This window comes from Pelophylax lessonae (assembly GCF_965119305.1).
Source record: "Pelophylax lessonae genome assembly, chromosome: 6".
NCBI classification, from domain to species: Eukaryota; Metazoa; Chordata; class Amphibia; order Anura; family Ranidae; genus Pelophylax; species Pelophylax lessonae.
In genome coordinates, this window is record NC_138773.1 from 125,535,090 (window position 1) to 125,548,308 (window position 13,219).

Here is a 13,219-nt window from a genome sequence, read left to right on the forward strand (position 1 = left end):
ATGGAGTCTGCACGCGCTTGTAGGCCGGCTGGGGTGACCACTGGATCTCAACATCCAGCCCGTCGCCCAGATCCGGCATAATTTGCTTGAAGATCTCACAGGAAACTGGAGAAAAAAAGCTAACTAAAAAAGGATTTATCTAAAAAATCATGCCAGGACCAAAAGATCCCAGCAAAGAACTTAGGTACTTACTCCTGACTAGACAGAAAAAAACTAACATCCTGTAGCAGAGAGAGAGAGGATATACCCTCTGGGACTGCCCCTAAGGTGGGGCCAGAACGTTTTCTTCTGCCTAGTGTCCTACTCCTGTAGAGGGCAGTATAACCCAATTTGATATTAATCAAAGAGGACTGCGTCTGTCAATGAGCGACAGAGAAATACCTTTTCTCCTCAGCAGTATATTAGGGCTGCCACGACTCGTCGACTACAAAAAATCGTCGACGTGCGGAAAATGCGTCGACGCGTGACGTCACACGCCCCCGGCCGGCCGCCGCGCCGCTTGAAGCATTGCCGGCCGGGTGAAATTCCCCCGCCGGGCTCTGTCGGAGACGAGAGGTGAGTGCTGACCGTCTCCAGCACCCCTGTACTCCCTGCCGCAACACACATTCGCCATCCTCCCCCGATCATCCAGCTACTTACACATGTCACATTTGCGGCGCTACACCGGCTTATATTGGTCTGTACTAGGTGGGAGGGCTTACTGGGGGGTCTGTACTGGGAGGGGGGCTTACTAAGGGGTCTGTACTAGGTTGGAGGGCTTACTGGGGGGTCTGTACTAGTGTACTGGGAGGGGGGCTTACTAAGTGGTCTGTACAGTACAGACCACTTAGTAAGCCCCCCTTCCAGTGCAGACCCCCCAGTAAGCCCTCCCACCTAGTACAGACCACTTAGTAAGCCCCCCCTCCCAGTACAGACCACTTAGTAAGCCCCCCCCCCCTCCCAGTGCAGACCCCTCAGTAAGCCCTTCCACCCAGTACAGACCCCTTAGTAAGCCCCCCTCCCAGTGCAGACCCCTCAGTAAGCCCTGTACTAGGTGGGAGGGCTTACTGAGGGGTCTGCACTGGGAGGGGGGCTTACTAAGGGGTCTGTACTGGGTGGGAGGGCTTACTGGGGTGTCTGTACTGGGAGGGGGGGCTTACTAAGGGGTCTGTACTGGGTGGGAGGGCTTACTGGGGTGTCTGTACTGGGAGGGGGGGCTTACTAAGGGGTCTGTACTGGGAGGGGGGCTTACTAAGGGGTCTGTACTAGGTTGGAGGGCTTACTGAGGGGTCTGTACTAGTGTACTGGGAGGGGGGCTTACTAAGTGGTCTGTACAGTACAGACCACTTAGTAAGCCCCCCTTCCAGTACAGACCCCTCAGTAAGCCCTCCCACCTAGTACAGACCCCTTAGTAAGCCCCCCCTCCCAGTGCAGACCCCTCAGTAAGCCCTCCCACCCAGTACATTCTGTACTAGGTGGGAGGGCTTACTGAGGGGTCTGCACTGGGAGGGGGGCTTACTAAGTGGTCTGTACTAGGTGGGAGGGCTTACTGAGGGGTTTGTACTGGGGGGGGAGCTTAGTAAGTGGTATGTACTAGGTGGGAGGGCTTACTGAGGGGTCTGTACTGGGAGGGGGGGCTTAGTAAGTGGTCTGTACTGGATGGGAGGTCTTACTGAGGGGTCTGTACTGGGAGGGGGGCTTACTAAGTGGTCTGTACTGGGTGGGAGGGCTTACTGTGGGGGGCTGTACTGGGAGGGGGGCTTACTGAGGGGTCTGTAGTGGGAGGGGGGCTTACTGAGGGGTCTGTAGTGGGAGGGGGGCTTACTGAGGGGTCTGTATTAATTACAGGATTAATTAGCTAATCAAAAAGACACTAAATTAAGCAAAAAAACAAAAAATTTAAATAATCGCTAGATAAGTCGACTAATCGTAAAAATAATCGATAGATTAGTCGACAGACAAATTAATCGTTAGTTGCAGCCCTACAGTATATAGCAGTCTTGTGACTTCTATCAGTGCCCGGGTAAAGCTTGTAGGAGTTTTCATACTGCGCTGGCTGCCCCATCAGGATGCAGGACCCCTAACCCTATGTCTGGACATTGCGGATTGGCCCTGTGCTGATCAAATGCAATTTAACAAGAAAAAAATCTCTAGCAATACACAACAAATTGAACATGTGCAGCCTGACTCCAGTAACTATGTCTTATCCGGACCTGTTATGGGGACAATGCAAGAGGAGGATCTGTGCATACAGGATCAAACAGCCTTTTTACACAATGCAGAGGATTAACCCCTTAGGTTCCACAGTCAGTACAACAAGCATGCTTTACTGCATCTACAGACTGATTTTACTGTTGTGGGTTCAGTAACACTTTAATGCTAGTGCAAAAGGTGTGAAAAGCTTTACATTCTTGAACGCGAGTTGCCTATACTAACCTTTGGTGATTGCTTAGAGCAAAGCTGAATATGAATAAGTCACTACCCAAAACAAAAATAAGGTCTGAAAAATATAGCAAGTTACAAAAGAGCCGAGTAGAAAACAGTACAGATAAAGTAGGTGCCCAAGAGCATTCATAAACAATGGGGACGCAGCCCCTATTATATATAAACAAATTAACACATCTGAGATTGGTATATCCAAGTTCTGCAAAGGTTCTAGGCAACAAAGAATTTATATTAATGTGCCAAAAACTAAGTGCTATAGATTCTCAAAGTGCCCTAGTTGTGATAGTAACCATACACTGCCTTTAAAATGGTAGTTTTGAGCTGTAGAATTTTATAGGAGGAATGCTCTGAGGAAAAATAGGCATTACTGTGTGGGCAAATGAAAGGGACAACCAACTTGTTACAGGGAATCACATCAGCAGTCATTTGAAAAACTTCAATCAGTTGTTTTACATCAGATCTAATTTAATTTTCGAAATGTTTTAGAAAAGTTGCTGCAGGACCGATTTGCTACTCACAGCACATGTGAAGGGGAGTACTTTTAAGTTTAAATTTACTATTAAAGAACAATGGCTAGATATAGTGCTAGCGAGAGGTATTCTGTTTAAAAGTAAACCATTATATTACAGCTCTTTTGTATACACGGTTTTGCGCACATATGTTTTACCACACCGCAATGTTCACTAGAGGGCGACAAAAGATGAAAAAATCTGGAGAGAAAAAGCATTATACAACTACTGAACCCAACTGTCATAATATAGAATGTGAAAAAGGGTGCGCTGATAATTATAAGTATGCTGAAACCAAAGATCCAAATACCTGATTTGGAAAAATACGAATGAAAAATGAAATAGTTTGGTGCGCTAAACTAGAATACTATCACTATTTAAGGGATATGAACCACAAGTGTAACAACATGGATAAAACAATATATGATGCTATATATATATATATATATATATATATATATATATATATATATATATATATATAATATAATATAATATAATGGTGGTGCTATCCAAAACAAATATTTTTAAAGTAAATGTGAAGTACCCCCAAAAAGGGTGTGATAACATAAATTATACCAATACCGCTATGTGCACAATAACGTGATCAATTCCTGACTTGTGTGATCCCCACAAACAAAAATAAAAATGATTGTGCGAGATACCCTCAAAAAAAGGGGTCTAAGAGTCCAAAACGAATGTCCCAAATTAAAACGTCCGAAACCCTAAGGTTCTGGATAGACGAAAAAACAATATAATCTTCAAGTGATGAGGAGAAATCTCATGTTGAATATTCCACAACCAAACGTGTCTGATTCTTATAATGTGAATCCCACCACCTTTAAGGTTTGCTACTTACCAGCAAATAGAATAATAAGGCCAAAAAAACACAGCCACCCCCACGAGTGATGATTCCCTGTGCAGTGGGAGGGATAGTGCGCTTCTTCACACTCCTTGGAAAAGAAACCAAATTGCCTCTTACCAGATGGATGCAGTTCTGAAGCTTATATCTGCCCCCTTCAGGGTCTCCCCCAATCTGTCACAGTGGATTAGCGCTCAGGTCCCTTGTCGGTGATCTTAAGTGGTTTTCTATGCTCCTTTATCTTGATTCCCAGATATTATAGTGTTCCAATCTCCGAGTATCCACTGAGACAGCGCGTGAGGTCATCAAATGTTGCCGTTCAGCTTCACCCTGATGCAGCATTTCATCCAACTGACTTTCTCAAAGGGCCAAGACTGCACAGGGAATCATCACTCGTGGGGGTGGCTGTTTTTTTGCCCTTATTATTCTATTCGGTGGTAAGAAGCAAACCTTAAAGGTGGTGGGATTCACGTTAGAAGAATCAAGACACGTTTGGTTGTGGAATATTCAACATGAGATTTCACGTCATCACTTGAAGATTATATTGTTTTTTTCGCTTATCCAGAACCTTAGGGTTTCAGACATTTTAATTTGGGACATTTTTGGACTCTATTAGACCCCTTTTTTGAGTGTCTCGCACAATAATTTTTATTTTTGTTTGTGGGGATCACACAAGTCAGAAATTGATCAAGTTATTGTGCACATTGCGGTATTGGTATAATTGATGTTATCACAACCTTTTTGGGGGTACTTCACATTTACTTTAAAAATATTTGTTTTGGATAGCACCCACATTATATATATATATATATATATATATATATATATATATATATATATATCTATCATCACATATTGTATTACCACCTTCACAGGTTGTTACACTTGTGGTTCATATCACTTAAATAGTGATAGTATTCTAGTTTAGCGTACCAAACTATGTCATAATATAGGCCTGGAAATTTAGAAACTCTTCACACTGTACTGTAAACTCTATACTTTATTGAAAACACACTGTGAATTTTGTATGCAATACAACTAAAGTACTGCTGCAAAGTCGAGTATTTTCAAATCACATGCCTGTTTATATCATCTAAGAATATATGTCTAAACCCACTACCATTCATTCACAGCTTAAACAGCTTTTGAGTATCAAGGAACAACAAACCTGATACTTCTTTGTCTTCATTGCTATCACTGCATTCACAGGGACCAACAGTATCATAACAGCAACTCCTGCCAACACAGAGGGACCCAGGTTCTAAAAACAAAATCAAAGAGTTATATTGTAGATGGCATAGTTTTGAAATATCTAGTTTACTATCAAAATCAGTCAGAATCAAAGAAAATCTAATTGACACTAAAATAATCATTTACGCTTTTTTCAGTAGTTTGTTTTTTCAAGTGCACGAATGCAACTAAAATCACTAGTGTGTGAAACGTATTACCTACAGTAAACATTCATTTTTGTTTAGGAAAAATGTTTTGAAGATTCACTCCCTTCTTTCAGTCAAAGCAGTACTGATACAGAGAGGTTTAAAAAACTGACAAAAAAGTGGAGACTTCAGTAGTGTGTATTAGGGCTGCAACTAACGATTAATTTGTCTGTCAACTAATCTATCGATTATTTTTACGATTAGTCGACTAATCTAACGATTATTTAAATTTTTTGTTTTTTTGCTTAATCTAGTGTTCTTTTGCTTAATCTAGTGTTCTTTCTTTGATTAGTTAAATAATCCTTTGAATAACTTTACAAAAAATGATACGTACAACTTCTAATATAATATTTCAACTTTTATTAAAGTTTTTCCAAAAAATACTTCAATGTGGTTGAAGTTTCAGTGGCAAAAATAAAATGTAAACAACACTTTAACATCAGGCAGGAATAATGCCATTAATTCAAAACCAAAAGCATTCAAAATGCCATATAAATTATAAAGCACTGCAGTCAGTGCTCAACAACACTAACTTGTGCAACTGTGCAAAAATACAAGAGACACATAAAGTGCCAAACACTTTAGGGCATCAGGCATGAAAAATGCCATATCTGCCTAACAGTACTTTAACTTCTTTAAACTACAAGTCAGCTCTCTGCCTTCAGGTAATCTTTTGCTGTATTGGCCATTATTTTTGGCCATTACTTTTGCACAGTGTTGAGCAGTGCTTTTGTTGGACTAGTTGGCTCCTTTAAAACTTGGTTACTTTTTAGGTATGTTTTCCATATACAGTGTTTGACCAGTATTTTTTTTTGGTGTGTGTGTTACTTGTAAATGTAAAACATAGCTAAAAACTAACAGTTTTAAAGGAGCCAAGTCCAACAAAAAGCAAGCACCGCTCAACACTGTGCAAATTATAATGGCCAATACTGAGGAAAGATTACCTGAAGGCAGCCAACAGCCATCTTGTAGTTTAAAGAAGTCCAACAATACAACCCAAGAGAGTGCAACAGGTACAGGTTGGGGGCCTGTACCTACCTATAATATAGCATTTGCAATGGAGGAAGGTTAGCAGATCCAACACTTGTGCAAAAATACAAGAGAGTGAGACACAAAGTGCCAAACACTTTAGGGCATCAGGCATGAAAAATGCCATATCTGCCTAACAGTACTTTAACTTCTTTAAACTACAAGTCAGCTCTCTGCCTTCAGGTAATGTTTTGCTGTATTGGCCATTATTTTTGCACAGTGTTGAGCAGTGCTTTTGTTGGACAAGTTGGCTCCTTTAAAACTTGGTTACTTTTTAGGTATGTTTTCCATATACAGTGTTTGACCAGTATTTTTTTGGTGTGTGTGTTACTTGTAAATGTAAAACATACCTAAAAACTAACATAGTTTTAAAGGAGCCAAGTCCAACAAAAAGCAAGCATCGCTCAACACTGTGCAAATTATAATGGCCAGTACTGAGGAAAGATTACCTGAAGGCAGCCAACAGCCATCTTGTAGTTTAAAGAAGTCCAACAATACAACCCAAGAGAGTGCAACAGGTACAGGTTGGGGGCCTGTACCTATAATATAGCATTGCAATGGAGGAAGGTTAGCATATCGACATGCTCTGCAGTTAGGCTTGCTCTTTTTTTAGTCACAATGTTGCCAGCAACTGAGAAAAGCCTTTCAGATGGGGTTGATGTTGCAGGCACACACAAGTAACTCTTTGCCAGCATGGCCAAGATGGGAAACCTCCCTTCATTTTCCTTCCACCATTTCAGTGGATTGTCTTCCTTTGGAATGGCCTGCTCTCTAAAGTACATGTGTATCTCATTCCTCACAACTTCACTGTGAATTTCTGGATCTTGGATGTGAGGGTCATCCTCACCATTACTGTGGTGTTCATCTGAATCTGAACCGAGCAAAGAGTCCAACATAGACACTTGCCTCTTTTCTGAAAGTTTCATGTCTGGACTCATTGCACTGGCTGACTGAACCTGTTCCTCACATTGACGTTGATGTGTTTGCTCTTCCTCATATCTTCTTTTCTCTTCAAGAGCAAGAGCTTGAACCTTGAGGTGAACTTTTAAACTAACCTCTGCTGCCAGGAATTTTAGCTTGCGGAATCTGGGGTCCAGGGCTGCTGCAATAAGACATATATTTTCTCCTCCGTCGTCTCTGAATTTAGTTTCCCGCTCCCATCTTGAGGTCATCTCCTGTGCAGCAACATTTTGGAAAGCCTTGACTGCCGCTATCTCGCAAATTGTGCTCTGTATGGATTTCTGGAGGCCTTTTACCAAAGGAGGTAGAGCGGAACCAGTCACATAGGACTCTCCACTCAAGAAAACAGTAGCACACTCAAAAGGCTTCAAGACTTGTTCCACTTCCTCAAGTAAGCTCCACTGATCATGTTTTAAATCCAGGAAGCGCTTCCCTCGTGGTGTGACATCAGGATCGGAAAGTGTGGCAGTCACAGGCCACCTCTGTTCAAGCAGGCGACTGATCATGTGTAAAGTACTGTTCCATCTTACAGATAAATCATTAGTGCATGATCAGGGGTACCCATTTGTTGTTGCTTTGCTTTAAGCTTTGTAGTGGCCAGCTCACTTTTTTTAAAATGTTCCACAAGGCACTTCGCAGCCCTCAGTGTCTTGCTGATCTGGGGATCCCTCAGGGCATGGTTGACAACTAGCTGCAATATATGACCAGCACACCTGAGAGAAGAGATGCCAGGATGCTTTTCTTCCAAAATACGCAGAGCAGCGACAACATTTGAAGCATTATCATGAACAACTGCAATTACATTGGCCATGGATATCTCAAACTTCTCAGCTGCTTTTTCCACCCAGTTAGCAATGTTTTCAGCTGTGTGGCGATCTTCAAGTGGCATAGTGGTCAGATTGTAGGATGTAAGCTTCCAGTCTTCATTAATGAAGTGGCATGTGACACCCAAGTATGCCTCTGTGGCAATACTGGTCCATGCGTCTGTGGTGAGAGCCATTTTGGATTTGACATCTTTGATTGACGCTTTCAATCTTTCAAAATTCTCCTCCTATTTCCTCTCCATCAGCTTCGTGAAATGGGACCTGGAGGGAAGTGTGTATCCTGGGTAAAATGTGCTGATCATCTCACGAAATCCTTGACCGTCTACAATAGAAAGAGGTCTCATATCTTTTACAATCATGTTGAGTATGCTATTGGTAAGTGTAATGGCCACTTGGGGTGTGCAAGCAGTGACATCCTTTTTATGAAAGAAAAAATCTTGTACACAGCTTTGCCTCTTCCTGAGGAAAAACAACAATAATAATTATTATTATTATTATTATTATTATTATTAATTATTAACATTACCAATTTACACATCTATGAATGCTCAGCCTCAACGCTAACAATATTAATTGTATTTTTTCTAGTAGAATTTTGAGATATCCATGGCCAATGTTGTAATTAATAATGCTGCAGACAGAGTGCAGTGACAGTTAAAATAGCTCTCAGGTGTGCTGGTGGTCAGATCATTGCACTCACTGCACTCACTTGTTGTCAATCATGACCTGAGGGATCCACAAGACAGACACTGAGGGCTGCAAATGCAAAATGCCTTGTATGTAGTCCACTCCATTTAAGAAAAGTGAGCTGGCCCGGCCTAAGCAATCATCAGCTAGCAATGCAATGCATTAATTAATATTGTTGAAATTAGTAGTACTAGTACTTACAAAGATGGCTCGTCCTTTGTGGTCAGTGCGCCAGGATGTTTTCTTCTGAGGTGCTCATGCATAGCAGTTGTGCTGCCGTGGTATGCCATTTCACTTTTGCAAAGGGAACAGAGGACCATTTTATTTGGCCTCTGCTGAAAGTATTCCCATACCCTTGATGACCGTGATCGGGCTCTCGCTGTCTTTTGTATTGGTGGTGTGCTGCTGAAACTGCTGCTGGAAGCCTTTTGTACTCTGCTGCTGGACGTGGAACCGCTGCTGCTGCTGGCTTTTTCTCCCCCAGGATCAGATGTCGCCATTACCGCTGCTGTTCCGCTATTTTAATGCAACTCGCGCGAGATGCGTGTGACGTGACGTCACGTGCTGACGCGTCGACGCTTTTTCCGCACGTCGACGATCGACGCGTCGTGGCAGCCCTAGTGTGGATACAGTGCATACTCGCACTCTTTGTTCCAGTGAATGCATCTGCAAGCTAATTAGCTTCAGGCCAATTAATTGTGTTTAATCTTTTGGGAGGATTATAAATACTGGGGAATTGACAAGATCAAGCCAGCATTCATAATTTCTCAGCAGCATTATAAGAATAAACAGGCAAAAAATTTTGCCTGTTTATTATGTATTCGGTCTGACCAGACTATCGAGGTTGAGCTACCCTCCCCACCCCCCCCCCCCCCCCCACACACCTGTACTCAATCAGTGTCCACCATCAAGTGGATATAGGAGGAGTCCCCTGTAGTGCATTTGCACATCCTTCCCAGCAAGGAGTATTATCTCCAAGGGTTAGGCTGGATTCATCTCTTTTTCATGGATAGTGTAGGACCCACTGATAATGGGGTACTTTGACGCAGTAGTGGGCTTGAGCACGATATGGCCATATGGTGGGACCAAACCCCCATTTTTATTTATGGATTGTCTTCAGATTTGGTAGTTATTTCTTTTGCATTTGCGCGCTATTCTTTTTTAATAAGCATTATAAGAATGCCAGAAAAAAACCTGCGAGTATAGTGCAAGACACAGGCTTGACAGTCAGACTTATACTATTGTCTAGTACCTTCAGGTGATTGGACACTGGCAAAGCTTCTGAAGACGTGCCTCCTGCGCATCCCTGTATATCCCCACAGCACTGATTCCTCAGTTCTGTAGCAAGCAATGCATAGTAACACAGGAACAGAGGGAAGACTGGTCTGTGTCCTGTAATGTTCTCCAAGATATGGAATTTACAGGCAAGTCAAAATTCCTCTTCTCTTAATCGTACGGTACAGATACAGGTTTGATGATATTCATAGTCCCTGGGACTTACCCAAAAATCGTTGTTGCCAAACCAATCTATTAACCTTCTACGATGAAGTGAGCTGCCACCTAGATAAAGGTAAGCCTGTGGATGTGGTGTATCTGGACTTTGCAAAGGCCTTTGACACCGTTCCCCACAAACGCTTACTGTACAAACTAAGGAAGGTAGGTATGGACCATAAGGTGAGTACCTGGATAGAGAACTGGCTCCAGGGGAGAGTCCAGAGGGTGGTGATTAATGGGGAGTACTCGGATTGGGTGGGTGTGGAAAGTGGGGTCCCCCAGGGTTCTGTCCTGGGACCAATCCTGTTTAATTTATTCATAAATGATCTAGAGGAAGGGATATCTAGTACAATCTCAGTATTTGCAGATGATACTAAACTAAGCATGCCAATATCTTCTATGCAGGATGTGGAAACCTTACAAGCGGACCTGAACAAAAGAACGGGGTGGGCAACTACATGGCAGATGAGGTTTAATGTTGAAAAATGTAAAGTAATGCACTTGGGGGCCAAAAACCAGAAAGCAAGCTACTCACTAGGGGGGGAGCCTCTGGGTGAGTCTAGGATGGAAAAAGACTTGGGGGTACTGGTAGACAACAGGCTTGGCAGTGGCATGCAATGCCAAGCCGCTGCAAGTAAAGCCAACAGAATACTGGGATGTATAAAAAAGGGGATTCACTCCAGAAATAAAGAGATTATTCTCCCACTCTACAAGACTCTGGTCCGGCCACATCTGGAGTATGCTGTCCAGTTCTGGGCACCGGTCCTCAGGAAGGATGTGCTGGAACTGGAAAGAGTCCAGAGAAGGGCAACAAAAATAATGAGTGGAATGGAGGACATCAGCTATGAGGAAAGACTACAAGCACTGAACTTATTCTCTCTGGAGAAGAGACGACTGAGGGGGGATATGATATCAATGTTCAAATACTGTACTGGCGACCCTAGCATAAGGAACAAACTATTCAGAGAAAGGAGATGCAATAAGACACGTGGCAACTCACTAAAACTAGAGGAAAGGCGGTTTAACCTTAAAATGCGTAAGGGGTTCTTCACTGTAAGAGCAGTAAGGATGTGGAATTCTCTTCCACAAGCAGTCGTATCAGCAGGGAGCATTGATAGTTTCAAAAAAAACTGTTAGATGGGCACCTTAGAGACCACAACATACAGGGGTATACAATGTACGGTTAAAAGCAAACACACACACATCATAGGTTGAACTGGATGGACTGGTGTCTTTTTTCAACCTCACTAACTATGTAACTATGATGAATAAGAAAAGTAAAATACAAGGCAAACAGAACTGTGGCAACAGATTCAACTCTGAGTTTTGCTGCAAGAACTTGGCAGTCAAAAGCTGGATCTGCCAAAGACTGGGCATTTACCTGGTAGTACTTTGAAAATTTATGAGAAGACCAGGTGAAAGCCTTACAAAACTGGGCAACAGAAGCTTGATGTTGGATTGCCGAGGAAACTCCTAACTACCTGGCAGAGTGTGCCCATATTAGTTTGGGAAATGCTTTGCCCTTTAGAATGTAAACTCTTCAGGATCCTCTATCACTAGGTGGATAAGACAAATAACCAATCTGAAAAGTATTGCCCATTGTGAATTCCTAAGAAAACTAAAAGGAGTGTCAGTTTTCCTAATAGAAACTGTAGCTTTGAGGTAGACTGTGATGGCCCTGACCATGTCCAGACAGTGAAAAGCACTCCAACCATAGATTTTTCTCAAAGTGGCATTCCTTGCTTTTAGTAATGTGATCATGACTGACTCAGAGACCTCTCTATAGCTCAAGACTTGGGCTTTAACAGCCATACTGTTCAAGTCTGGATGAAAAAGGAGGCCCTGAGAGAGCTGGTAGGGTCTGTTTCGAAGGGGATAGCTCTTGTCTCACAGTAGTCTGAGTAGGACTGTGTACCAGGTTCTTCTGAGGCACTTTGGTGAGAATCACTGGTTTCTTCTATTGCTTTATTTTGTGAAGCAGTTGAGGCAGAATTTGCACTGGAAAAAAGGCAAAAGATTAGCCAGACTGAAGTCCAGAGAACTACAGGAGCATCTGTTGCCAGTGTTTGAGGATCCTTGGTCCTGGCCACAAACTGAGGTAATTTGAGGTTGAACCAGAAAGCCAGGATATCATCCGCAACCCTAGTCCCCCATCTCTAAATGTATTCAAGTTGAAGATAGAGTGAAAAGGCCATTCTCCTTGGTCCATGCACTAACAAATTAGGTTATCTGCCTTCCAATTGTCCACTCCTGGGATGTGGACACCAGAGATCACTGGACAATGTTTTCCATCCCTGAGATGATCAGGCTTACTTCCTTTAAGGCTGCACAACTCATGATGCCTCCTTGGTAATTGTTGTAGGCCGCAGCTGTGGAGCAGTCCCATTATACCCTGATTGGGTTTCCTGTGGTCCAGAACCATTTTATTGCTCTGAGCTCCAAAATGTTGATGGACGTGTGACCATTAAATCACATTTTATTGCTCTGATTTTATTACACATTTTATAGCTCTGAGCTCAAAGAAGTTGATAACCATGTGACTAGGTTTCCTAAACTGTAAGAGATTTGGACACTCCTCCCCAGCCTGAGAGAGACTGGCATCTGCTCTTATCACTTTCCAGTGGTATGGCAGAAAACAGCCTTCATATTGCCAAGGCTGGCTTGGAAATCCACATGAAAAATCTCACAAAGCAATGTTTTTTGATCTCAATGTCCAAGCATGAGATACCTGCTTTTTAATTTTGTTTTTTTAATCTGAGAGGGAATACTAGGGAATATTTTTTTTTTGGAAGGCTGTTTCTAGAATGAGACCTAAGTACTCCAGGCAAAGAAAAGGTTGGAGAGCAGATACTGGAGTTTGATAACCAAACCGAAAGCCTAAAGTGGATGAATAGTCCTGTGGACATTTACAAATAGCTGTAAGGGAGATGAGTGTTCAAAGCTGTAAGGGAGAAGGGTTGGAAGGGGGGGGGGGGGTTGGATAGACCTGTGTGG

The 13,219-nt window shown here is 42.6% G+C and overlaps 1 protein-coding gene across 2 annotated transcripts in view; it reads right to left on the reverse strand.

Annotated features, from left to right (window-relative positions):
* ABCC1 (ATP binding cassette subfamily C member 1 (ABCC1 blood group)) overlaps nucleotides 1-13,219 on the reverse strand; it is an 891,484-nt gene that overhangs the window by 548,321 nt on the left and 329,944 nt on the right. For both annotated transcript variants that reach the window (XM_082260033.1, XM_082260032.1), the window contains exon 11: nucleotides 4,964-5,056. In XM_082260033.1, coding sequence (XP_082116159.1) covers nucleotides 4,964-5,056 — 93 coding nt within the window. The remainder of the gene's footprint in view (nucleotides 1-4,963; nucleotides 5,057-13,219) is intronic.